Here is a 26404-nt window from a genome sequence, read left to right as displayed (position 1 = left end):
TCCCCCTCTCCTCACAAACTGTTTACCTGCTGTTCCAAGTGTGATTGGTCAACACTACTCGGACTGCAAACGGACTACAAACAGATGCTCAGTCCTTCCCAAACACATCCAATTTAGCATACGAGTAGTGTGCCAAGCAAGGGTGTGCATATGAACTCTGCTCATGCATTTCACTGAGCAGAGCTGGAACACACATGTGCCCAAGGGTGCTAACTGTTCACGCACAAGAGTTCTTATACTAGTAAAAGTACAGCGAAAATGCATGTGGTTGGAAGTACTGAGCATAAAGCATAAATGAGACTTGGATTACACTGCACAAGTTGGGTGAGAGTTTCTAAACAGATGTTTTGATACAGTTTTGCTGTTGTTAAACATGCCCCCATTTCCACCTCAATTTATCAAGAACTCTATCAGGTTTTGGATTCCTCATGCATCATGGAGGCATGCAAGAACAACAAAGTTTTCTTCACAAATTCAACAAGCACAGGGTGATTAACTGGTATGTCAATGGTAATTGTGTGGGTGAGGTATTCCTTTAATCTAACATATATTTGTTATCTAGATTGAAACAGTGAAGTGTTTATGGTAGAATTTCACATTTTATGGAGGCTAACACATTACACATTACATGACACTGAATCCATTTGGATGTAACATTACTTCTCAAACAATTCTAATCCCAAGGCTTTAATACATTTTGACTTGTAAATCTTGTTTAAAGTTCCTTCTCCTTTAATATTGGGTACTGTTGTCTTGCTGACTCATCATTTACTGTTCTACCTGATGTTTGCCAGAATCATCCATCTACTTCTTAGTCATCATTTCTCAGAAATGTGGTAGGAAAAGAACAAGCAGAGTAAACCAGACGACCCTTTTCCCAGACAAAATACTCAATCTGGACAGACCAGAAGCACTCACATGTAAACTTTGCATATGTACCACCACTGATGACCGCACTTACTAAGGAGCACATTATTTTAACACAGGTACAATACAACAGTTACAACAGATAATACAGCCTTAGGCCTGTTTCCACTGAAGAAGTTCCTGGTACCTGGTACTGGGGTGCAGGAACTACTACAGGAACGTCCTCTCGCTCGGCCCTCTCAACCACTGTGTCTCCACTGAGAGAGCGGAGTAGGAGGAAGGTTCCTGTAAAGTTACGGGCTCTGGATGTGACGTAATCGTTGCGCGACCATTTACCGGGGCGATGTAGGGACACCGTTAGCCGATAGCCCTTAGCGGCGTCTGTAATAACTCACTAAATGGCCCGTGAAAAAAAAAAATTCCAGCAGATGTCTTAGTTACAACATGATTGAGCTAACTGGAGTAGTTTCATGTCGTATCCGACAACGGGAGGCTTTTAACAGATGACATCCTGATGTTAGCTTTGCTGCTGCTGTTAGCTGTCCCTGTCAGCGGCAGCCACTGATGCTTTCTAGACATCGTGATTTCCCAAAACTGAATAAATACCACACACAGCAACACAAAACTGCTTTGCTAGCTCAATCATGTTGTAACTAAGATATCCGCTGGAAAGAATATTTTTTTCACGGGCCATTTAGTGAGTTTTTTTTACATGGCGGAGGAAGCTATATGAACGAGCTAATCCTCGTCTGCTGAGTTTTAAAAATGCCGGATATTTTGTTGCTTTCTGTTGTCGTCACATCCCTCCTTGAGTATATCCAATCAGCACCAAGTAATCCTACCCCAGCCAGGAGTCTTTCGGGGCCGTTCTGAGTACCTACCCCGAGGCAGGGACTTGTTTAGCCCCCGTAAAAGTTCCGGAACTCTGTCTTTCAGGGGTGGTTCCTGCGGTGGAGACACGCCCCGATGGCCCCGGCGCCGGCCCCGTAAAATTATCCCGAAGTTCACGCGGTGGAAACGGGCCTCTTGTATTGGAGCTCTGCTGCACACTTCAGTGATGAGTTTGCTGAACTGAAGACACTTTTCATCTCTCTTTTGTCACAATACGCTCCTAGGACAACAAGTTTACCATCATTATGCATGCAAGACAATATTATACCTTCTGTCAACGTAATTGAAATAAAGATGAGTGATGACTTATTTTTTTTGTTTACCTGATTTTTATTCAAGTGTGAGCCCTTAGCGTGCTCTGCTGTAATGAGCTTTCTATTGGAGCCTATCTAAAAGACCAGATGGTGCCGGTTTAAAGGAGTGGATTTGCAGTGATGCGTAAACTGCATCTGAAGGTTGATACAATGACAAAACACGAATGATGTTATCTTACCATAATGTAAATAAAGTTTGGTCAAATTTTTATACAATGGTCTTGGACCAACAGCCAACAGGAATTGCTGAATTACATGTAGGTTTGTAATTGCAGTTATACGTCTAAATAAGCTCCGAGACTAAAGTAAGGTCTTGTGAAAAAAAACCTCAGACTAATAATTTAAAGTGTGGAGAACATTACATTTCTATTTGCAGAACGTCTCCTGTGATGAGGAGCGATGTTCCAGATTTTTGGCACAGTTTAGTTGATCCAATTTAAAGTGTCCCCTCATTTCTTAAAAGGCTCAGTGCAGAATGACAGTAATAGTTTAATGTAAAAAAAAAAAAACGGCACGTCAGTAATATCTTGAGACTGGTGTCGACATCTCTTTTCGAAACTGACAATGGCATCACTGTTGATCTGTGACATACATTGAATTATACTGTACATATTCCATTCTCCAGATAGAGACCTTAGTAGTATTTCTGCCCCTTATGCTCGCAGACTGATGAATGCAATAAAACATATTTGAGTTTTAACTATATGTTTGAGCTAAAAATTCAATATTCAGATATTCAAATTCAAGTATTACTCATTTTTCCTTTTTTAAATTTAGTAAAAAACCCAGTGTAGATTTCTCTGCAATTCATGTATTTTCAGATCATCTGCTTTGGATGCTATTAGATAAAATGGCTTGAAATAATACATTTCACAAATTAGTAAAAGTAAAAGTGATAAGCAGCTGACAGGAAAATGGAGAAACTGTTACTTTATATTTTCTCACTGTCATCTTCGTCTGTCATGTGTACAGATTATACATCTAAAACCACCAAGAAACACTGAACACTTTAATTTCTTTCTCTGATATCACCTGAAATGCAGTATCGTAGAGCGATTGCAGTTTTCAGTGGCCGCACATTCAAAAATATTATTTATCTAAGTCAAACTGTCTTTACATAAACACTCCCATGCTCAAAATACCAGTTGGAAAAACAACAATATTATTTTGGCCCTTAAAGGCATTTTTTTTACATGTTTGAAATAACCAAGGTTAGACTATGAGCCTATAAAATGTGCATTGCTGCAGAGTTTGTTTAAATGCCAGACACTGCACCAGCTCTTACCTTTCTCCTCATAGAGCGAGCATTCAGCCGCACACCCACTTGACTCTGAAACATTTTCCTGGTCTGATTTTTCTTTGACACTTTATGTTATATTTCATGGCCACAGTCCATTGATGTAGAGGTGAAACACGCTTGCTCTCTTCTGATAGTTTGTCCGTAGCTGCTTTGCTGACGACTTGTACACATCATGAGCTTTTGCAATCATTCCTTAGATAGTGAGCCTTGGATCTTTTGTGTTGTCAGAGGGTTTTTGATGTGCCGTCAACAGTTACATGAGCAATGCCAGTGCAGTCACTGCAACTTCCCGTCTGTTCACATAGTGACGTTAATGCGAGTCCAGGGACAGTAAACATGACTAAGATGTACTTTGCCGGTTTGATATGTTTGGCAAATGTGTGTGTTGAAAATAGTTGTGCTCGTGTTTTGTTTGCATCCTCCTCAAAGAACGCAGATCAAGCAAGGTCTGCTGAGATGAGGAAAAAAGCTTGAAAAAATGTTGAAAATAGGATCCGGATTGAAAACTGCCAGAGTTATACCTAAAACTTTATGACCCTGCAAGGTCTTATTGCAAGTGCACTTCTCGGTCCCTGGAGCTGGAGGGTTAAAGGAAGGACAGAGAGAACAGGTGCTCAGTGGTTTGGCTTCTTTTTATGTCATGCACATCAATGCCCTTTTCCTGGAGAAAAGCCTGAGAGACTTCTCAACTGGGGCAACAAGACACTTTGTGACTGTTTTGTACTGTTGCTCTCTCTTCTACTTTATTATTTGTTCACCTTTCCTTTGTCATTTTCCTCTTCCACTTACCTTCTTTTTCCATTTGATGGCTTTCTTCTCTGTGCAGTGCCTCTGTATTCTCTTCTTTCCTCTTTAAAAATCTTCCTTACTAGTTATAGCGTTACAGCAGTGGTGAGCACTCAGAGTACGGTTGCCCCTATAACTCTTATGGGTTTCCTTCTCTCAGGGCCACTTCTCCGCCATGGCATCTCTTTAATGGAGCCCCCGGGAGCCTGAGCTGCTACCTAAACGAGTAAGGATTTACACAACTGAGCACTGATTGTGAACACAGTCCCAGCTTCAGTGAAACCAAGGGCAATAAGATGGCAGCCTGCTGACAGTGAACGACTTTTTAAGAGGATGGCTGTCTTTCCGTCTCGCACCCAAGGGTTTCTTTTAAGAGGCATGTGAGTGAACATAAAAAGGCTTTGTAGAGGTGTATTGCAGTCAAATAATTTCATACCTGAGAGCATGTTGTCTCTAGGAGTGGTACTGCATCGTACTTTAAGAAGCTCTCTAGATTGAAGACTTATTTTTCTGGAGGAGATTCTGTCTGTACGTGGACCATGTGCTTGCCTGCTAGTGGACTGAAGCTGTCTAATGGTAATGTTAGAAAACAGTAAGGTTTAATCTAGTAGTTCAACCTGTTTATAAACACAAACATTTGCTTTTTTGCAAACAGTTAGATTAAATATCACTCTTATGTGTGTGCAAAGTATGCTAGAGCCAGAAGGAAATTAGCCTTGTTTAGCATAAAGACTGAAGCAGGGGAGACCAGCCCGGCTCTGTCCAGAGTTCCTCTAAAGCTCATCGATTAACACATTTTATTTATTTATTTTTTTTCTAATTCGTTTGTTTACACCTGCTTCCAGTCTTTATGCTAAGCTAAACTAAGCTAATCACATCCTGGCTCTGGCTCCACAGTGCACATGAAAGTGAATGAAAGTATATTTTTCAAAATGCCAAACAGTTTCTTAGAAAAGAAACCATCATCTGTAAGGTTTGGGCACAACTTTGATTGTCAGATCTGGAATCAGACACCAGCATAGCCAGATGGGAAATGTTACATTATGGTACCAATGGCTTAAAATTATTGCATTTTAAGGAAAATTACTGTAGGTGACTTGTGAGTCATAACCATGAGAACAAATAGGCATAAATGTGTAATTTAACAAAACACATAAATGACTATCATACACGCCTACAAATCTATCCACATTATTTTTTTTTTAAAGCAAGCTAACGTAGCTATGATGCATGGAAGGGGGTATGAGTCATTAAGTTCATCAGTCTGGCAATTTTTGTAATAGCCTACTGTTAGAAAATTAAATTATAAAACAGCATGACTGAAGGTCTGTCCATGTTCTGTATGAACCTATAGTTCAGGTTATTATCTAAACCCAGACATTTATTTATCGACTGGTGCTTTCTAGGGGTGGGCAATATGGCCCTAAAATAATACACACTATTGCAGGGTATTTTTGTGATTTGATGTAATAGCAAATTAGTAAAAAATAAATTTCATTATTAATTTAAGAACATAGAAGTGCAACAAAATAAGTGATAAAATTTTACACATCAACCTAATAGTTTGCCCTCAAATATTCAAAAACTAAACTAAACTAAAACTAAACAAAAATGATCTCTTATTTCTTAGTTTGTGAACAATAACAGTAACTCAGAGTGAGATTCAGATTCTGTATACAATATTGATAGCTCAACAAAATAAAATCTACCACAAATTACACATTCTAACAGTTCTCAAATACAAAAAAATGTACCCTGGGATCTATATGTATTATGCTACCATAACTATCGCACATTCACAAATATGTAGTTTTTTTGAGCCGTTAGGATCACGTAGGTTTACGTTACCAAAGGTTTAATCACTTGACGACACTGACTCCCGTATGTGAATGGCTAGAGAGAGAGACGCTGTGCCGCTGCCAGAGGAGCCGCTGAATGAGTTCCCTCTGAGCAGTAACTCACTAAAAGTCTGAGAAATCCGGGACTGTTCATAAAACATTCAGGATGCCACAGTTTATTCCACACTACTGAAGCTGCTCCTCTTTCTGGAACCACCGCAGAGTTGATAATAATTTCACTTTCAGCCATGCTTGTTGTTGCCATGGGTAACAGTATGACGTCAATATGTCAACAAGTTGAAAAATCGCAAGAATCACGATATGGATTTTTCACATCATATTAACAATTATACTGGTACTATGATGAAAGATGATATGGCACACCTCTAGCGCATTCAAAAAAGCTTGACTTGAACACCTTAGCGAGAAAGTTCAAGCTCAAAAACAACAGACGTGCTTGTTCTTGTGACGTTCATCATGGATGGCACCAAGCATGACTGGCTGGAAAGAGTTAACAGGAAAATACAGACATAGGATCCATACTTTGTTACCCTAATATAAATCAATGAATGAGCTAGCACAAGCTAAAACCACATACTAATTGTAAATGTCACAAAATGGTCAAATGACTGTATATTATTGCACTTTTTGGTATTATTGTTCGTACATCATACAGACGGCAAAATTATGATACAAATACAATAATTATCATACATCTGGCAACGTTGCTGCAAGTCTAAAGAAAATGTTTTGAGTAAAGTTAAGCTCAAGAAGAGTCGAAATACTTCACTTGAAAGTAAAAGGAAATGTTAAAGCAATTACAGTGTGAAAACCCGGCCACATAAAACAGACATTCTAACAGTAATATTTCACACACAGAGTTGTTTCCTGAGTTATGTTGAGGTTAGATCCGGGGACGAGTATACAGCCTGAGCAATTTAAATTTAAGTGCCACCGTGCTGTGCAGCAAGCATGAATCTCCAGCAATGCATACAGCCAAATGTAAAGTAATGGCTGTGCAGCAAAATGAAGATCCCATCTCAGTTTTTGGAGAATTACATGTAGAGGACTAAGAGCTTTAAGGAGGCAGTGGAATGAGTCATCCTCATAAAATAATTATTGGGTAGGGTTTTATTCGCAGTTTTTGAAAACGCTAAAATTCACTAATCAATTTAATTGGCTGGAATACAAACTGTCCTTGGTGTCGCTGAATTAGCCTGAAGTTTAAGAGAAAACAGCATGACATTAGTAAAGGGAATTTACTGTTCGTTGATTTCAGCTCTTCTGTGTAAATACTGAGAGAGACTCAGTGAAACCTTTTTTAGCCCGTAATGCACATCACCAGGTTATTAAAATTCATGCTTCTACTATTCATCATCAGTTTGTTGGTATTTTCTGTTCATTACTTTGAAATACGTCTGCATGTGTAGGAACATACCTGAATAACGCTGAATAATACTCGACCCATCTGCAGATGGCATCGTAATATAACTGATTTATTGTCCCCATTAGATTGTCAGGGAAGACACGTTGAGTGTAAATCTTCTAATACCATTCAGCGGCTGACTGACAGGAGCATCCACTACGGTCTTTTACTTCTGTGCCTGCTCTCCAGAGTATGGAAAGTACGCATTACCATATCATAAGATTATAGTAAGCCATTTAGGCTTTGCTGCTCGCAGCCTTGGAGGCAGCAACTTTCAGAACAGTGAAAATCAGCATAGAGATCATGCAGTGAGGCACTGAGATATGCTAAACCATCAACACTGCAGTTGAGCCCCAAAGAGGCGGGCGTTGTTTAAGACCACCGTAAACCATTCGTCGTCTTAATCACCTGCAACCCAGGAGCTGAGAGCTGCATGTGAATACAAAATCAAAAGACAACACTGTCGAGCACCAGTGTAACCAGGCGCTACCGTCAAAACAGTAACCTTTCAGGACCGTTCGCTTAGTTGTTGCAATTTCCATCCTCTAGTTTAAAATGACACCATCATTTATTGATGTGGTGTTTCCCAAGCTGATATGGAACCCCTCTCAATAATTAATCTGACGCAAGGCTTGTCCAGGGCGAGAGAGCGGCGTGCTGCTGCTCCACTAAGGACCACAGTGATCATTTGGCCCCAGTCTAGGTTATTTCCATCTCTCCGTTTATCACTTTTATTATAGCTGTGATGAAACGCTGCGTGTGCTTCCATAAAGCACTTACGGGGCTCTGCTTGTTTAATACATTCCTCTCCCACTGACAGGCCTGCACTAATCTCATTTACCCATGAGTCACTGTGGCTAATATCACGGCTGCCCGCAGCACACACCCCCATACTATTACTACTCTTATCATGAACATATCCCATTTCTCATAAGAAACATATTACATACGTGAACATGGACACATGCAGGTGCACACAAATTCCTGCTGGTTACTGATACCGCTTCCTTTTATTTCCACCAAAAGCTTAATAACTGCAGTAACTACTAGCACTTTCCTTTAGTACTGCTGCTACTGCTACAACGACTATTTCAGTGTCTACTGCATTCTAGATTTCTTTAAATTGCCTGGACTAGTTATTCAAATCCATTTGCTGCGAGTCTGAGGTGCAGTCACAGACATTTATGTCCTCATCCACATTCTTCAAATCCAACACTCCGACCTCGTCACATATCGACATTTGGTCATGGACTTTCCACATTGACATATGGCATGCAAGGTATCCTGGGTGTATTGGTTGTTGATGTTCTGGGACGCTGTGTCACGGGAAATGCACAGTTTGCATACAGTCTCTTTCTAAATAAATGTCGGTACAACACCACCAACTGACGTGTTTTTTCCTTAAACAACAAACACTCCTGGTTACATTTGGCCAACACACGTATATGGTTGGGTTAAGGCAACAAAAGAACATGGTTGGTTTTAGAAAAAAATAACAGGGTTTGGTTTTACAATCATGTAGGAAGCAAACACTGGCCTCTCGGGTGAAAGTCGGTGGTTGTTGGACCCATCCACCACCCCTCCAGCACGCCCTAGTTGGATTTTCGGCCCCTTGACTCACGTTGTTGTCCCACCGTGTGTCCCCCTGATGCTGCAGGATGAGTGTGCTGTTACACAATAACAGCACCCAGCTGCATATCATACCAACGTGAAAGGACGTCTTTTATTGTTTTCTGTTGGAGTGAGGCATTCATAAACCAAAGAGGATGTATAATCTCCCCAGTGTCCCCTGTGCTTGCCCTTGGTCCCTATCTTGTTGGATTTACCTAAGGTGTCTTCACAGGGATGCATCCAAGAGCTATCCAACTGGCTCCTTCTGGTGTGAAGGAGCAGCAATGCAGCTCCAATCTCCTCACCCTCACCTCAATGGTGAGCTCATGAAAAGGACCCTGAGATACAGTTCACCATTATTTGACTATCATGGACTCTTGGCTCACTCCTAATCAATTTGCATTCCCAACTGCACCTTGAGATTCTGTTCCTCAAAGTCAAAAAGTAATTTGGTGACAGGTCAGAATATGACATGCTCTTTCAATGCAAACTGACTTAGAAGTGCCAATAATGTGGAGACAGCTTTTCTCTGATTACAAGCGCTTGTACAATGGCTTGTAGCAGTGGCCCCACCACCCTATATTCCCACAGCTACTCCTCAAGGTATACTGTCATCAGCCTTTGCCAGCTCTACAAAGCACGTGTAGCTTGGATGAGCAAACTCTTTGGACCCCTCCAGTGTCCTTGCACGAGTAAAGAGCTGTTTCACAAAGGATGGAATCTGCATTGTTCCCCCTGAATTTGAGGTTTGATCATCTGTAACAGTCTTGTTTCCAACACCACAAGCCCATCTGCTAAGACGCTCTTGTCAAAATCCTGCCTCCACTTCCTGAGTCGAAGGAGCGTTTTTGAAACCAGCTGAGAGTTCGGCTTTGTGATATCAACAAACCTCAAACAAGTGCAATTTTCAAATCGCAAAAGCTGTGATCAAAAAAACAACTGGGTTGTAAACAGCTGTTGTTTGCACCCACATCGCCCTTCACCCTACTCTGACATATGCAAATGAGAGTAGTGAGTTTGTGGTCAAGCAAGAGAGAGTTACGGTGGATGTGTTGAGAGCAGATAGGTGTTGGTGATCGGAGGAAGTCTCGAAGTCAAAGCGGTAATGGTTAACAATTCATTTACAGTCAGACAAGTGGTAGAGCCTTTGTCAGTGTGCGCTTTAGTTTGTTTGCTTTGTCATTGTACCTGACTGGAGAACATTTAGATTCATGTTAATTTTTCATATATTAATGTTCCCACAGGGCCTGATGTTCTGCAGTGCTTTGTTGATGTTTTTTTTTCAGGTTTCATTTAAGTCATGATGGCTGTATTGCATGTTAACAAGGCTTAAAGCCACATGTTATAATACATGATTGAAGGTTTTTACAGTGTAATTGCTAAATAAAGGAATGTTTTTCATATCAGTTCATGCCTAAATTCATCTCATTTCATCACAACACGTAGGCCTGGCATACGTGTAAGAGCAATGTATGTTGACTGTTTTCAGTGTTGTGTTGGTAATACTATAAAATGATTTTTTGCTTGTGTATAGTGCATAATACAGAAGGAACTTTTTTAAAAATCGTAATCACAACATCTGTCTAAAAAAAATCATGTATGTAAGATATCATTCAGCCCTACACCCGAGTCTCAAACGCTGCAGTCTCTCTGGCCTGCTGATATCTGTCTGCTGATTCCTGTATCCCTCCAACCTTGTTAAGCATGAAACTTCTAAAGTACCTCTCAGTTTGTGATTGTAATCAAGCTACCAACAAATTAAAATCAATATCCATTCAATGTGTAGATTGTTTCGTCTAGCTCCTTAATTTCAATTGTATACAGGAGTGCAAGGTGATTGAAACATTGTCCTCTCAGCTTAACAGCCCACTTACTGTAGTGTAGACGGAACAGACTTTTATTTGGACCATGGCCTGTCACCTGCTGTAAGTCTGTAAACACGTCCAAGCAGCCAGATCTCATACACACCCAGACAAGCACACATACACAACACATAGAGAACAAGGCCTCCAGGCCAGCCATTTTTCCTGACCAGTGAAATCAAATACCAGACCTTAATGACTTCCCCATGAACTGGATGAAAGCTGACAAGACAATCATGGCCCCAGCTCCTTTATTTTTGTCAAAGGTCCCAGCATTCCCTGTATCATAACATCACTTGCACATCACCTGTTTGTTTTAGTTCCAGATGTACATCACATTTCATGATGTGTAGTGTTGTTTGTCTACTACGATTATTAGGTAGTAGGACTGAGACTTATGGCAGACATGTATATATAAATATCACTAAATAAATCATTGTATGGTTCGAGGAAGACCTTTGCCTCCTGAGTAATAATGGCAGATCAAGTTTAGTCATTTCTTTAGAAATTTGAACACATTAGGAAGGTGCAAGGCTGTTTACAGGCTGAGGAAGCTATACTCAGGGTGAGTTTGGAAAGCAGGTGATGAATGGGGTTTAATTACTCTGGGAAGTTGGTTTGGGTGACTGAGTAGAAACACCATTTATCAAAACTGTAGAAAATATGTTGTGGGGCAAGTTTTACAGATCTAACCCTAATTAATCTTACATGAGGGGCATCAAATGGCCTGTAGTGGAAAACAAAATATTTCAGAGATGTGGCTGAATAAGGACATCATGAAAACCCCGCAGTCATGTCACTGCAGTAGATTAAGAGAGATCATTCGTAGAGAAGCATGAAAACAGTCTAGTTGATACATTAAATGCTGGAAATAAACAGATATTCATGTCTAGTCAGCGACTGTCAGTACAGACTAATTCCAAATGAACCCATAGGAAAACAGGCTGACATTCGTCTCGTTAATAGTTCCAGTTCTCTGAAACGTGATGTGACGAGATGACAGTAGGCAATGTTTAAGCCACACTTTGCTTACTCTGACATGTGATGTAGCATTGCTGATTAAAACTCAGCTCATCTGTTTTTAAAGTCCAAGTACTGTGGCCTCATTAAACTTGGCTGTCACATGAGAACCTTGAATCTTCCTGCCACTTTTAAAAGTTTACAACAAAGATTAAACACTTCCTTAGCCAAAATGTCAAGATTAATGCAAGACACCTACAGCTGTCTACAAAGGCATGGGTCAACACGCCTGGGTCCCCGCCCCCAGCCTGCCACACAATACACTCAGCCCCGATGCCCATCCCTGCGGGTGGTGGGTCCACAGGATGGCAACTCCGTGTTATTTATTAGGGCTGAGCTTGACCGGGCCCCATGGCACACGGCCCAGCCACAAGATGCTTGCCAGCAAGTGTCTGAGTTCAGCCTTAGAGACAGGGTAAGGAGCTCAGATATCTGGAGGGAGTTCATAGTGGAGCTGCTACACCTTCACGCCAATGGAGACCAGTTGAGGTGGTTCTAGCATCTGATCAGGATGCCTCCTAGGCGCCTGTCATTAGAGATGTTCTGGACATGTCCACCTGGTAGGAGGCCCGGGGCAGACCCAGAACATGCAGGAGGGATTCAATATCTCATCTGGCCTGGGAACACCCCCAGGCTAAATGAGATATATACAATCCCTCAGCGCTCCCCAGGAGGAGGTGGAAAGTGCTACTGGGAAGAGGGACGTTTGAAGTACTTTGCTAAGCCTGCTGCTCCCGCGACCCGGTCTTGGCTAAGTGGATGAAAATGGATGGATGGATGGACAGATAAATGGAATGATGGATGGACCTACAGAAGTGGTTATCGACCTTTTTGTGTCAAGGACCCTAAATTGATACACATTAGGTCAGGGACCTCCATTTGATGAGATTTTGCTTCAAGTACCTCCGTCTAAAAAAGCACTGGGTTGTTAGATATGATTAGACCAAAACTCTATGTCAAAGGTGGATGTTTTGTTACAACTTTGGGGGGGACACACATTTAAGTCGGAGTTTGGGGGTCCTCTGCCAAAACATTTTGAATGTCAAACACTTAATTTCCTGCATTTTGTGAATTTTTATGCATGGATTTGTGCTTTTTCTGCATCAGTTTATGGTGTAAAAGTCTTATTTTTGTCAAAATAAAAGTCCTCTGCTACTTTCATGTTTTATTGGGAGGACAAATGCAATTTTTATCCATAAAATCTACACTTCTGCTTTAGTTGAATTCCTCCCCTCTGCTGGGAGGGAGTGAATCTATATGATCAGAGTAGTCACTCATATGACTCTTACTCCCATTGTGTTCACTTCTACAGTGAATTAAACAGTGAAAATAAATGGTTCCCCATTTCTTGAGGACCCCTGGAACCCCCTCAAGAACCACTGACCTACAGTACTGTCTGAAGGATTGGAGGTCACAGTTCATAGACTTGCGCAGTGGGGTGCATCATAAAGAATGTGTTGCCAGTGCATTTTACAGTCAGTGCAATGCCCTTCTGTTGAGTATAAAACAAAAAATCACTCCCACTGCAACGCCTATTGTGTAACTGTATAGCTATTTATCTCAATAGCAGGGTTTTTATTTCCTGATTCCCTGATGTTTTGGTCATTAAAGGGTTTTAATCCGACGATAGCATGGATCTAATTATTTCCCCCACAGCAATAAAAACCTAAGGGAGCAGAGTCTGTGAGAGAAGAAGCTCCCACACTGAAATCACATGACTGCAAATCACATAAAAGATCTTCAGTTTATCTACTCAACAACAATAAAACGGTGCTTTAACCAGAAACATATAGAACTGTATTCCCTCTCTGCAGTCACCAGTGTATTGCAGCTTGGCTCTGGGTTTAAATCTCATAAGGATGTTGAAGAACACTTAACTTCAGATCAATAATGTTTCTGCCTCAGAGCCTGCCTTTGTGTCCCAGTGGAGCCCCGGTCAGCTCGCTGAAGTTCAGTGTGTCTCATCAGTATGCAACACAACACCACATGTACATTAGAAGTGTTTGGTCAGCTGCCTATGGGCAAGAGAGACTCCACTGCTTTATTCTATGGCAGTTTAATCGAGCCAGACAATGAGCACGGAGCAAAGTTGGAGTGCGCTTCGATCTCATCGTTACAAACTGCATCAGAGTGCAGAGTCAGGTAAATTACCAGGAACAATAGGATTATCTGCACTCATTGTAATGCGCAATGGAAGACTCCAGATCAGAAGCTCTTTATTAAGTCGTAGCATTTAAAATCTGTTGTAACAGCTGATAAGTCTGTCGTACCAATTGTGCGTGCCTACATTATTTTTGTAAGTCAGGACATTTTTTTGCCAAGGAGTTGAGAATTCTTCATTCATTTCCTATTCATTATTTTTGGAAGTGTTGGACTGAGATGAATCGCCCTGCCTCTCTGTTGTTGTTTCATAACTACTAACTTGGACGTGGATCATTTCACACACACATACACACACACACGCACATGGAAACACATGCAGACAGAAACACACACGCATGGTGTGTACAAAACACAGTGGTGCACACAAAGACGGAAACACCATGATTAATTGGGAAGGCTTTTTTGGGCATCGCAGTAGTTTACACTACAGTGCGCAGCAGATGGAGGGAGTGGGAGGTACAGGCTCTGAAAATGTTGTGGATCTAGAGGTTTCACAGGTGTACCAAAGACATTTATAATAGAGCAAGAAGGATTGAGGCTCCCCGAGTGCATCTGTGAGACGGCACATTGATGTGTGTGTTTCTATTTTTGCTGCTGGCCTAGTCAGCAGGCCTGTCCTGGTGAGTCAGGGTGTGTGTGGTGACAGTGACATACAGACACACTGACGGGGGAGATGGAGGGTCAGCCTGGTGCATCCTGGGAAAGGTCTGGCAAGTGCAGAGCTTGACACAAGTAGACGTGATAGGTTTAGGTTAGGTTGTGCTATGGTGTGGCTTAAACATCCTCTTACTTGTCTCGCACATATACATCCATCAGTGGTGTACTTAAATGTAATATAACCTTTTCAGTTACTCTTGAGATCATTTGGCAGGTTTATTACTATATTATATATTATATCATCATCATCATCATCATTATATATTTTCATTATATACACATATTCAGACAAGCATTTTCCTTTAATATACTGTACAAAGATTTTGTTTTAATTTTAGTCACATCCTGGACTAAATTTATTTCATGCAGTAGCCTATGTATGATACTGTCCTTTCTATGAGTTGTTGACACAGGCAGATATAGAATGTTGCCAATAGGACTGAAACATGACTGTTCAGACAGAGTAGTCCATAACAGCATAATTAACCCTTTGGTTTTGTGGGTTTGGAGCTAAATGTTGTGCCTGGGGCACATTGTGTATTAATGATACTCGTTACCTGGAGAGGTTGGAAAAAGATATATGTTTCTTCCCTGTTCCAAAACCAAAATCAAACCCTGTAAAGTGTAGGGTTAGCTAACTAGCTACTGAAGATATAGCCTACTGAATGTATACACACCTACCCTGCTGTACAGGAACCAGTGAAGGGAAGCAGGGAAACTTGATATTCAACTAGCTGTGTGTCATCGCATTGTGCGTGGATGAATGTTGTTTGACTTCAACTGGAGGTCCCTGCTTGTTTGGTAGCAGAGGTCTGGGTGCTGGCAGCAGCACAAGGGCGAAGCCAAACACCGTTCATCTGCACACACTGCGATGCCACACAGCTGGTTCAATATTGGTGAAGTTTCCCTTTATATTCATTGTTTTCTGTGGCGATCAGCAGTGATGTGGTGGTTCACTGTTACACTGTGATCTGTAGCCTATAGTTCGGCTTTAGCTTCTAACTATCTTTGTATTTTTAACCTGTTGTTGCTGCTGAGTCAGTTTGACATCCTGGATATATCCTTCAAACACAGACTGTAGACCCCTCTGTCTGCTTCTCTCTGGAATCACTGTTTCATTTTTCCAAAAATATGTTAATATTTTTTCAGGGAGTGCAGTTAGTAACAGTGTGGGCTCCATGCTTACTCTGACAGCTTGTCGGATCATCGCAAAGGGGCTTAGTGGAGGGTCAATTGTATACAAAGTCATTGGAAAGACAGCATAAATTTGCTGTGGCACCGTTAATTGACACAAGGTTGGTAGGCGCTAGTTGAAAATGATTCAGCTTGAGCGAAAACTGAATCTGCTTAATAAACGTAGAGAGAGAGTAAAGAAAGGGTAGGGACAATGGAAACATCAGAGTATGTGGTAAATTCTGAGTTCAGTCAGCGGCTGAGTTCAACACAAATACACCTGCACACTCGTCTTGGCTGTTATGTATGTTGCTAGCTAGCTTACAGCTAACATACAGTTGTTGATTGGGTCAAATAAAAACAAACCAGCAGTCAAATTATTATATACATATATATGAATCATACCAGCTAGCGACAGACACACTGTTGTGTCCAGTTGTGCCTGCCCGCCAAGATTTGCATGCACACTGCAGGAGCACGCACACCGTAAAGCCATAATGAATGTCTTATATATGAAATTCACATTGTCCAGGTAAAACAGTTTAAAAATATCAGCTGGAAACATTGTTTGATCCTCAAGTGACTGAAAAGGAGCTTAAGAGGTGGATACATTATTCCGCTGAATACTGAATTTGTACCTGCCGAGATTTGCATCCCCTCCTTTCTCCGGTAAGGTGAGTGCTCCATGTGCAAAAGCCAAAACAGTCTAAAATGTGTGCTGTCAAAACGATTTGACTCCGGAGTCTCTAGAGACCAAGTTAAGTGGTGAATGCAGTATTCAGCAATGGCGTTTTTACCTTTAGAGAAATGCATCTCCTATCTCAGGCTTAGGCTTGAATTCACAGTAATTAACATGAACAGGATATACCTTATCCTCAAGGGGAAAGCCCATTTATACACAGTGTTTCTTAGAATATTTTGTACTGAGAATTTTGTCTTTTGTCTATATATATATATATATATATATATATATATATATAATGTCATCCTACTGTTTTAAAAATAACTGGACTTCAATAGAAAGTTGGACTCAAATTGAATTTGAAATATGAAAAATGTCATATTATAAAACTATTAGCCTAAAAGTACAGACAGACCCAACAGGACTGCAGAACCTGGCACGAACTACATGTAACTTAGATGGTTGATTACAATAAAAATTCATCACTTCTGTTTGACTGACGGCATTAATGCTATTATGCTACTAGAACGCTGTGTTGTAAAGCTGGTACAAGTGATGTCAGACTTACCCATAACAAGATAGATACCCATGTGGTAAATATCTCAGTGACAATGAAATTAACTTTGTAAGCTACAAGTATGAGTCAAAGCCCAGGAGGTACTAAATCAGTTTTGCCAAATAATGCATCCACATATTGTTCCTCCTCACACACACAAGGATCAAACCCTGTTAACCCTGTTATCTCTGGGGTAATAAAATAAACTGTACCTCTCCCAAATAACACATCCACATTTTATTTTTATTTCTAGAGATCAACGAATCAAATGTGGTTATTAGTATATATATTGGGCCATTTTGGCTCGACAGTGTGAATTTCATACATGCAGCACTCACTTTGACTCAAATAACGGTTAAATATCATTGGCAGCTAATCAGTTGCACTGAGAAATACCCAAACAATTTACCCCTTAACCCCCAGTAAGGACGATTCATATCAAACCGTGGAATCAATTGGTGTAATACGTTGTCATTATTTTTGATTGACTTTGGCAAAATGAATTTGACATTATTTTTTCCGCATGTAAAAACCTAATTTTAGAATAAGAGTTTAGTATAACTGTTTGTATAAATGCTCAAACTTCAAAAAACTTTTTAGCCATGCTAGTGGCATAGCTGTAGGTTTGGCAGTGTCAGGCAGTCAGTTGGTTGGCAAGATCTGAACTGAAGATGCGTCTGCACAAGCTGAAAGCATTTCAATTTGAACACAACATTTGTGCAAACTCTGGGGAGTCTACTAAGTTCTGAGTTCAGAGACTGAGCTGAATACAAGCACACTGCCATACTCCTGCAGACACGGTCAGTGTGTGTTGAGCTGAGTTTTGCCAGCCCAAGGAGATTTGCATGCACCCTGCGGGAGTGTGCACAGGGTAGACTGAAAAGTACCACACTTTGTGATGATTTCTTTGGCAAAGGACTCTTAAAAAACAATATAATTGTCTTTGTGAGTTCATCAATGCCGATAAAGGATCTGAAGTCTATAGTTTATGATCATTTAGACTTTAGACTAGAATTAGCATTTCCTTGATTCGATTGGTCTGAAATTTAAAGGTGAATTGGGTCAGTCTGGGCCAGGACGAACAGTACAGAATTATTCTGGATTATTCTACTCTAAGCACCACTTGATCAATACACATGGAGAAAACCAGTCTGGTTGTGAGAGGAAATTTTAACTAATTCTTCAGTGAGTTCATTTTAAATAAGCGACCCTTTACAGCATGGCTCTTTGGTCGTAAATGACAATATGTGCAGTTTTATAGCAAAGGTTGAACCCTCTCCAAAAGAGGAGCAATAACTCTAATCTCAGGGTGCCCTGACAACGTTAAAGGGAAAGTTCCGTTTTTTACAACCTGGACCTTATTTCTGGCATTAAATACGGTTGTTTACTCACCCAGATAAGTTTGGTGTCATTTGGAGTCCTTCGGAAGATATTTAGATCCGCGAGAGCCGCGTACATGAGGCTCTAAATAACACATTATCTGCCGCGAAACTCGTTCATTTCACCAATATGTTTTTATGAATCGCTAGAGTTGCTTGTCATCATCATCCGGGTCATTTATACTGACCTACTAACCTCTGACCTGGATGATGTCATCCAGGTGCGCGCGCCGCCGCACACCCGCAGCACGGCTCTGTTTACAACTGGAATTTGCTACTGTTAGTTTTTTGAAACATGGCTGAATATTTGTCAGATTTTGAGGTTGTGGATGACGACTTTGAATATGATGGACGTCCTTACTGTTTTGAGCCAGAGTATACGGATGACGAGCTCTTTGAAAGGAGGATGTGGAGGCAGAGAGAGGAACAGCTGGCCAGAGAACAACAAACCGCTGCACGTCCGAGAATAGATGCTAACTGGTGGTGTTCTTGTGGACAATGTTCCACTATGCCAACAGAGGAGGAATGCCTTTGTTGCTCCTAGTGGGATTTGACGTCAGGAGATACACGTCTGGATGTCTCCAGAAATGACTGTCTCACAACAGCGGATTTCACTTCTATGATCAACCGGGCTGTTTTTTTCATGTCCCGAAAGTAAACTGGAAGACCCAACCAAAGCCTGCAGGGCCTAACGGGCAACTTTCAGTTGAGTAAGTAGCCTACACACATGCATAAATTGTTTATTTTCCTTGAATTTGTTTGCTTGCTAAGTAAATAACTATGAGAATTTGCATTTCTTTAGTTTCTTCTCATCGCTTGTGTAGAACGGCGCGCATACTGCACAAAAAGCAGAGGCACTTCTTATGCAAAACATGAATTTATTATTACATAGTGCTCACTGACAAAAAATGAGAAACAGAAAGGTGAACATTTCGGTGGTAAAGAGGATTGTCTTTACAAATTGCCCCTTTTTTTTTTTTTGCAGAGGTTAGTAGGTCAGTATAAATGACCCAGATGATGATGACAAGCAACTCTAGCGATTCATAAAAAGATATTGGTGAAATGAACGAGTTTCGTGGCAGATAATGTGTTATTTAGAGCCTCATTGTCGGTGCCCCGATCATTCCCACTATATGGATGTACGCGGCTCTCGCGGATCTAAATATCTTCCGAAGGACTCCAAATGACACCAAACTTATCTGGGTGAGTAAACAACCGTATTTAATGCCAGAAATAAGGTCCAGGTTGTAAAAAACGGAACTTCCCCTTTAAGCCACATGCGACCTGAGGGGTGTTTGTTCTGACATTTGATCTGATATTGAGTGAAAGAGAAGTGTGAACAGGCTTCATCACAGAGATTCTCACATTGTCTTAAATGATATGTCTCAGCTGAGACTGTATCTGAAAATGGTTCATGCGCGGACCCTTCAGTGCATTTATCCTCCTGTCCTCTCGTTTTGATTGCCGTGCTGTGGCATGCTGAATTGAGACGGATTAATCAGTGTCAGCTGGCCGGTCTTTCCCTCCCTCCCTCTGTTTTCTCCCTCTCTTTATTTGGTTTTGTCTTTCTCTTCTCTTTTTCCCTTTCCGTTCTCATATATCTACCTCTGACTTTCTCTGACTATGCAGTTTTCTGTCACTTATGTGAATGCAGTGTCTCCTCTAAAGGGCACTGTAGGATATTTTATAGTGTCCTCTGCCACCGAAGGAAGAAAAGCTATAACCTCTATGTACAGTGAACATAGTACAGCTGGAGAAATATTATATATTTAACCCAAGGTCTCTAAGCTGTAAAACTGACTTTGAATGTGTTCTTTAAAGCTCCAAAAGAGCCGGAGCCTGACCATGAGTTTACTCCGACACAGTTCCTGCAGGATAACACCACTACTGTTTCAAAGACCAGCTGTTACTTGAGTATCTCCAGACCTTTTGTATATAACTTCACTATGTTTAAAGCAAATTGGCAGCATTTTACACATTAGCACATAAGCAGTGCTGGTAGATGGATTTTGTTCATTTCGACACAGCTAGGCTAAGGTTCATTTCATTGCTGAAATGTTCTTTAAAAACATTTCAGGTGTTTAGGAGAAGGTGGACAATGAGCTGAGCAAGCTAACTTGAACGTGTTATGTTAATGAGGGGACTGACTTTTTTGTTTCAACATAATTCTGAAGCCTTGATAGTCCAAAAAATGTCTCTGTCTCTGATGGGCTTGTAGATTCTGTCCTTACCTAAGAACAAATCTCTAATAAGAAAACGAATCTTGGGGGTTTTAAGAAGAAATTTCCTTTTAAGAAGCTTGGTCAATGAGGCCCATTTTCTTCACTGGTTGGGTTGGTTTAGGCAGGGCTGCCCCTGACCAAATTGGGGCCCTAAGCGAAATTTTATTTGGAGGCCCCCATCCCAAATGTATCATAGGTACAAAATGACCATACAACAACTTGCCATTTAACTTGACAACCTTTATTGGCAATAACAAATGTACTGTAGATACAGTAGTTTGGCTGTATGAGTCAAATAAAATAAAAAATTCAACCTGAAATAAATAAATATTAAATAAAATTAACTTCAAACTGAAATAAATAAATAAACAAATCTGAGTCACAAATAGCCATCAATTACTCATCAAAAGAAAGTAACTTCCACCACCTCAATCCCCCACCCTTGATTAAATACTGAAAATAAAATAAAAGAGGGAGACAGGTTTTTCCTAATTAATCTTATTTTGTTATATTTCTCCCTCTCCCCTCTCTGGAGGCATCCGATCTCCCTCAGCCATCCACCTCCCCCACCTTAATTAAACACTGAAAACAGAAATAAAATACAGAGACATTCTTTTCTATTTTCATCTTATTTAGCTATATTTCTCCCTCTCCCCTCTCTGGGAGCATCCGACCTCCCGGCCCGCACATACCCCCAAGGCTCGGGTCTCCCCCTCTGTGGAGCCCGCCCTCCCGTCCCCACACATATTCCTGAGGCTCTTTTGGACGACATGTCGACAACTCTTCACCTGCTGCAGCTCTGCAAGTGCCTGCCAGCGCACCCCTCTTATTGTTCAGATGTTGAGTGCTGTCAATCGCAGCAACTGCAGCGACGCATGGGCGGCCAGGTCTCTTCTCTCCTTCCTCGAGCTGATTCTACGCGCGCCTCACAGTAGCGCATGTGCGCATCCATTGCGCATATGCGCAAATGCATCCCCTCGCACAAAATGTGGCCCCCCATGGAAGATGAGGCCCTACGCACAGCGCGTGTTCTGCGTTTAGGGAGGGGCGGCCCTGGGTTCAGGACCCCACAGTACCAGAGTAGTGACACACATTGGTCAAGCGGAAAGTTGGTCACGTGCCCTCTAGTGGCGGGATAGTGCATTGCATATCTGACCAAGAACTGACTGAACTTCAGTATTGCTGCATTGCTGCCGACCAGGAATTCTTGTGCGTTTCCGAAGTCAAGTAAACCTAAAAGCATAATCTACCATAATCTACCGCAATAGGAACATCAGTGACCTGTTTACAGGTTAAAAAAACAAAAATAAAAAACAGTTGTCTGCCATAATGTTACTCCCTACATTTTGAAATAAACAAATTATAAGCATGACTTCATATGACCAAGACACCTAAAAGTAAAAACAAGGCCGTTTTCATCAATTTACAAGCAATTGCGCAACATACTGTAAGTGAATGGGTTTTCTAATCGGAAAGGTAATGCCCTCATGCCCCACTAGAGGGCGCGTGAGGCTTAACTTCTGCATACCACAGGAGTCAATAGAAGTGTTGTTACTTTGGTATTGTAGGGTCCTAGGTTGGTTAGGTGTAGGCATGAGGGGTGAGATTGGTTGGCCAATTAGAGGCAGAGTAGGACGGGTCATGCCTTCCATATTAGGATTTTATTCTGCATAATAATAAGTCGTGTGGTTCTGTTTGGGAGAGCATGTAGCTATTTTCAAAGAAACAGGTGTTCAGGGCAACACCAATGGTGCCGTACCTTTACCATACCATCGTTACATTTGTTTTTAATGCAATGATGTTGATGATATTTGCTCTAACATCTTTATCAAGCAACCTCTTTCTTTAATATGTTGCACCCTCAGCATGGGTTGTAGCGTCTTTGACAGTTTGGGCTCAGATCAGAGTTACATTTTTGCTGGCTATGCATCGGTAAACTGAAGCTCCTCTTACTGGCTCATGTTTTGTTATGCGTTTAGTAGGAGCCTTGTTTGCATGTAGCTTATTGTGGCAGTTAAATCTAAATAAAGACCTCATTAAACTGGTTTTTAATGAGTCTTTTGGGGCAGATGCAGCTTTATGCAAAGGCCCTGCTCCCACTGCCGGGATAGCAGGCCTATTTCTTCTCTCACTGACAAAGGTGATCAAGGCTCTACAGTACATTTGAATGTGCGTCACTGAACAGCTTATTTTCTCTGTTAATTTAACAATGTATTTTATTAACCTAGCTGAAAATGTTAACACTGTATCTTCAGTTTCTTTAATGATAAGAAAAGGATACAAAAGGATTAAGGGTCAGGTTTTTGCACTGCACTGCATGAGGACTTCCTCTCCTTTTCACCTTTTCTCACTGCCTTTCCAGGTCATTTTCTGCGGCAGAAATCTCTCAAAGCTTTCACAGGTGGCTGCTGCCTGGATATGAATATTTGATAGCCCTCATATATCTCCCCTGAGGGTAGTGAAATATTAAAACACTTTCTGGTGGCCGTTTTGACTTCTTAGAGCCTCCAAAAAATGGACTCAAACTAAATAATTTGGATGCAACACTTTCAGTATGTTTAGAAAATGTCTCCTTCATTTTATGATGTGTGATCTTATTTGCTGCTCTACCTGGGCAGAGTGTAAACTTCTGATGTGAGCGTTCAGATATATGCACCATTGATCTACTGGGGGTCCATTAACTGTGTCTGTGAATATGCAAATATTGGGATGTAGAGTATGAGGACTGAGAAATGAAGATGCTGTTTTCGTGCTTGTTTTCCTCCTCCCTTCTCTTGTTAATGTCCCTGAAGAGTGAGTACATCATATGAAGTTTCTCATATTATTTCTCTTTCAGCGGGATTCCAAGGGACAGTACCTGTTCGACCTCATCTGCCACCATCTCAACCTGCTAGAGAAAGACTACTTTGGCATTAGATATGTCGACCCAGACAAGCAGAGGGTAAGTATCTATTTTTAATAAGAAACCCAACTGAATTTCAGCTGGACTCAGTTCAGTGTGTGACACTGTGACTCATGATTTGGTCTCGTCTCATCTCATCTTGTTTCTTTCTTTCTTTTTCTTACACTGTCTTTTTCGTTCATTTGTCATCTCTCTATCTTTGTCGTTTCTCTCTATCAACCTTTATCTTAAATATCTGTAATGATTTAAGTCATTTATCTCCCTGAATTAAAAACCAGTTTGCACGAATGGCATAATTTGCTTCTTTGAATTAGATAACTATTTGTGCAGCAAAGTTCACAGAGTCACCTTTTATGTAGTCAGAGGTGATACAGCGTGGTGTTTAACAGACTAGACTTGATTTTGAGAATGATAATCTTTAAATGTAAATCTTAAAAGGTCCAAGGAGACCCTGTGAAGCTGACAGTTGCTTTATTAAATGTTGTTAGATATGAATGCCATGCCTTACTTGTCTAATTAGTCTTTTTTTTCTCCTTTACGTAAATATTCAGCACAGGTAGGGCGGGCTGCAGGTCAATTATGCAAGCTGGCTAAACGCCAACCCCTTCGATTGAGATGCATATCAATTACAGAAGTGAACACAGTCTCCGGTGAATTTGTAGAACTTGGACTGCATATTTGTTAATCATTGCACTTATGAACTGTGGGTGGGATTACATATGCTTTAAAGGGGTGTAAAAGTTATTTACTTTGCAGATTCTCTCTGCATTTTAGCTGAGAGACATTTAATGAAAAGCGAATGCTGGTGTTGCTCAAAAAAAAAGTTGTTAATCAAAAGCTTCCAGCATCATTGTGTTTTACAGTTACTGTATTGTAAGCGCAGTGCACTATTATCGTCAGCATGTCCTCATCTCACTGATTAGAGCCAGTTTGGCCTCGTGATGTTTAGCACTCTGACAGAGAACAGCAGTCTCCTGATTATCTTGCAAACAGCCTTCCTTCTTCTCCTCTCTGCATGGAGACTGTGTTGGAGGGGGTCTAAATAAACAGACGGCAAGGAGATGGGAGTAATTTCTACTGTGCCTTCCGGCTATAGATTACAAGCCATCATGCTCAGCTGCTGAGTAATCAGACTTCAGACTGACAGTTTAGCAGCCAAAGATTCAGTGTGCAAAGTGCAGGTCTTCACCTCTCTTTCTCTCCCTTGCAGCATTGGTTGGAGTTTACAAAGTCAATTGCCAAACAAATGAAATGTAAGTATTTAGGTTTAACATGCCTGATTAGTTGGTTAAATAATAAACCTTTGAGAAAAACTCTGCTAAATATGAAAAAGAGCGCACAAGTCATGCCAAGCACATTAGAAACAATGCATGACAATAGATTTTAAATGTTTGTCTTTCTTCCCCAGCCCAGCCTCCATTCACCATGTGTTTGCGTGTCAAGTTTTACCCTCCTGACCCCGCTGCCCTAAAAGAGGAAATTACCAGGTAAGATTTCAAGATAGCTTGGTGGGCTGCAGGTGGGGACAGTTGGAAACTGCGTCACTATAGTTAAGGAATAGCATACTGAGTTCGGTTTCCTATTTTATAGCTAGTATCACTAATTATCTGATGTGCATAGAGTTATACTGGTACAGTTAACATTTTGAGTTTCACAACAGTCCTGTTTTAATGTGATGTGCATCTATATATGTTGGGGGGATTCATCGTTTTCAAATTGGCTGGTCTTTGTTGTTCTTAAAAAGACCACTATACAGGTTTAATTTGAAGGAGTACATTAACTGTAAGGAAACAAACATTTAGTGGGAACAAGCCATCTCAAGTTTGGGGGAGACTTGTTGGTACCCATAGAACACATTTTCATTCATCATTCATCTTTAGGTGAGAGTTCAAGGGACCCCTTTAAAAAAAAACGATGTCAGTTGTTCCCTCAGCAAAATTTAGTCTAGGTTTGGAGCATTATTTAGCCCCCTTACCAACAAGGTATGTGAACATGGTTGGTACCTAATATGCCTTAAGTCAATTTATTTCAGAGGAAACCACTACATTTGCGCTGGTTTTAAAAATGAGCGTGCCACAGTCTCTTAAAGACAGTGTTGTCAGCCTCCAATTATTTTTGGCGGGGGAGCCAGTGGGTATGACCATGTCCCCTCTTCCCTTGAGGACACCATTGGGTGGGGAAGGTGAGGTTCTCATGACTCTCTTTCTCTTCCACCAATGAAGTCAAACTAATCAGTCCATGCCAGTAGGGCTGCCACTAACGATTATTTTCATTGTCAACTAATCTGTTGATTATTTCTTCGATTAGTCGACTAATCATTTCATCGAAAAATGTGTTAAAATGTTGAAAAAAATGTCGGTCTGTCTCGCCCAAACCCCAAAATTAAGTCATCTAATGTCTTGTTTCATGCTCACGCCAAAGGGATTTAGTTCACTGTCACGGGAGAGTGTGTAAAGCTGGCAATATCTGAATGTAAGAAGCTGCAGTAAGAGTATTTTGGGGGACTTTTATAGTACTTTTCTATGAAAAATGACTCAAACCGATTAGTCGACTACTAAAATAGTCACCGATTATTTTAATAGTCAATTAGTCATCGATTAGTCGACTAATCGTGGCAGCCCTACATACCGGCAAACTGAACAAATGGCAGTATGGTTGAGCAGTGTTTTAAGGGAGCATTCCACAGATTTATGCCAGTGTTATGCCAGTAGCAGCTAATGTAGCCTCAAACTGTTAGTCTCAAGTAGAGATGAAG

General features: G+C 40.9%; 1 protein-coding gene across 1 annotated transcript in view; it reads left to right on the top strand.

Annotated features, from left to right (window-relative positions):
- Window positions 1-26404, top strand: part of LOC125904277 (FERM domain-containing protein 5-like) — a 102510-nt gene that overhangs the window by 55308 nt on the left and 20798 nt on the right. The window contains exons 2-4 of the mRNA XM_049601604.1: window positions 23584-23688; window positions 24860-24902; window positions 25058-25136. Coding sequence (XP_049457561.1) covers window positions 23584-23688; window positions 24860-24902; window positions 25058-25136 — 227 coding nt within the window. The remainder of the gene's footprint in view (window positions 1-23583; window positions 23689-24859; window positions 24903-25057; window positions 25137-26404) is intronic.

This window comes from Epinephelus fuscoguttatus, linkage group LG2, assembly GCF_011397635.1.
Source record: "Epinephelus fuscoguttatus linkage group LG2, E.fuscoguttatus.final_Chr_v1".
NCBI lineage: Eukaryota > Metazoa > Chordata > Actinopteri > Perciformes > Serranidae > Epinephelus > Epinephelus fuscoguttatus.
This window is presented reverse-complemented; position numbering and strand designations above follow the sequence as displayed.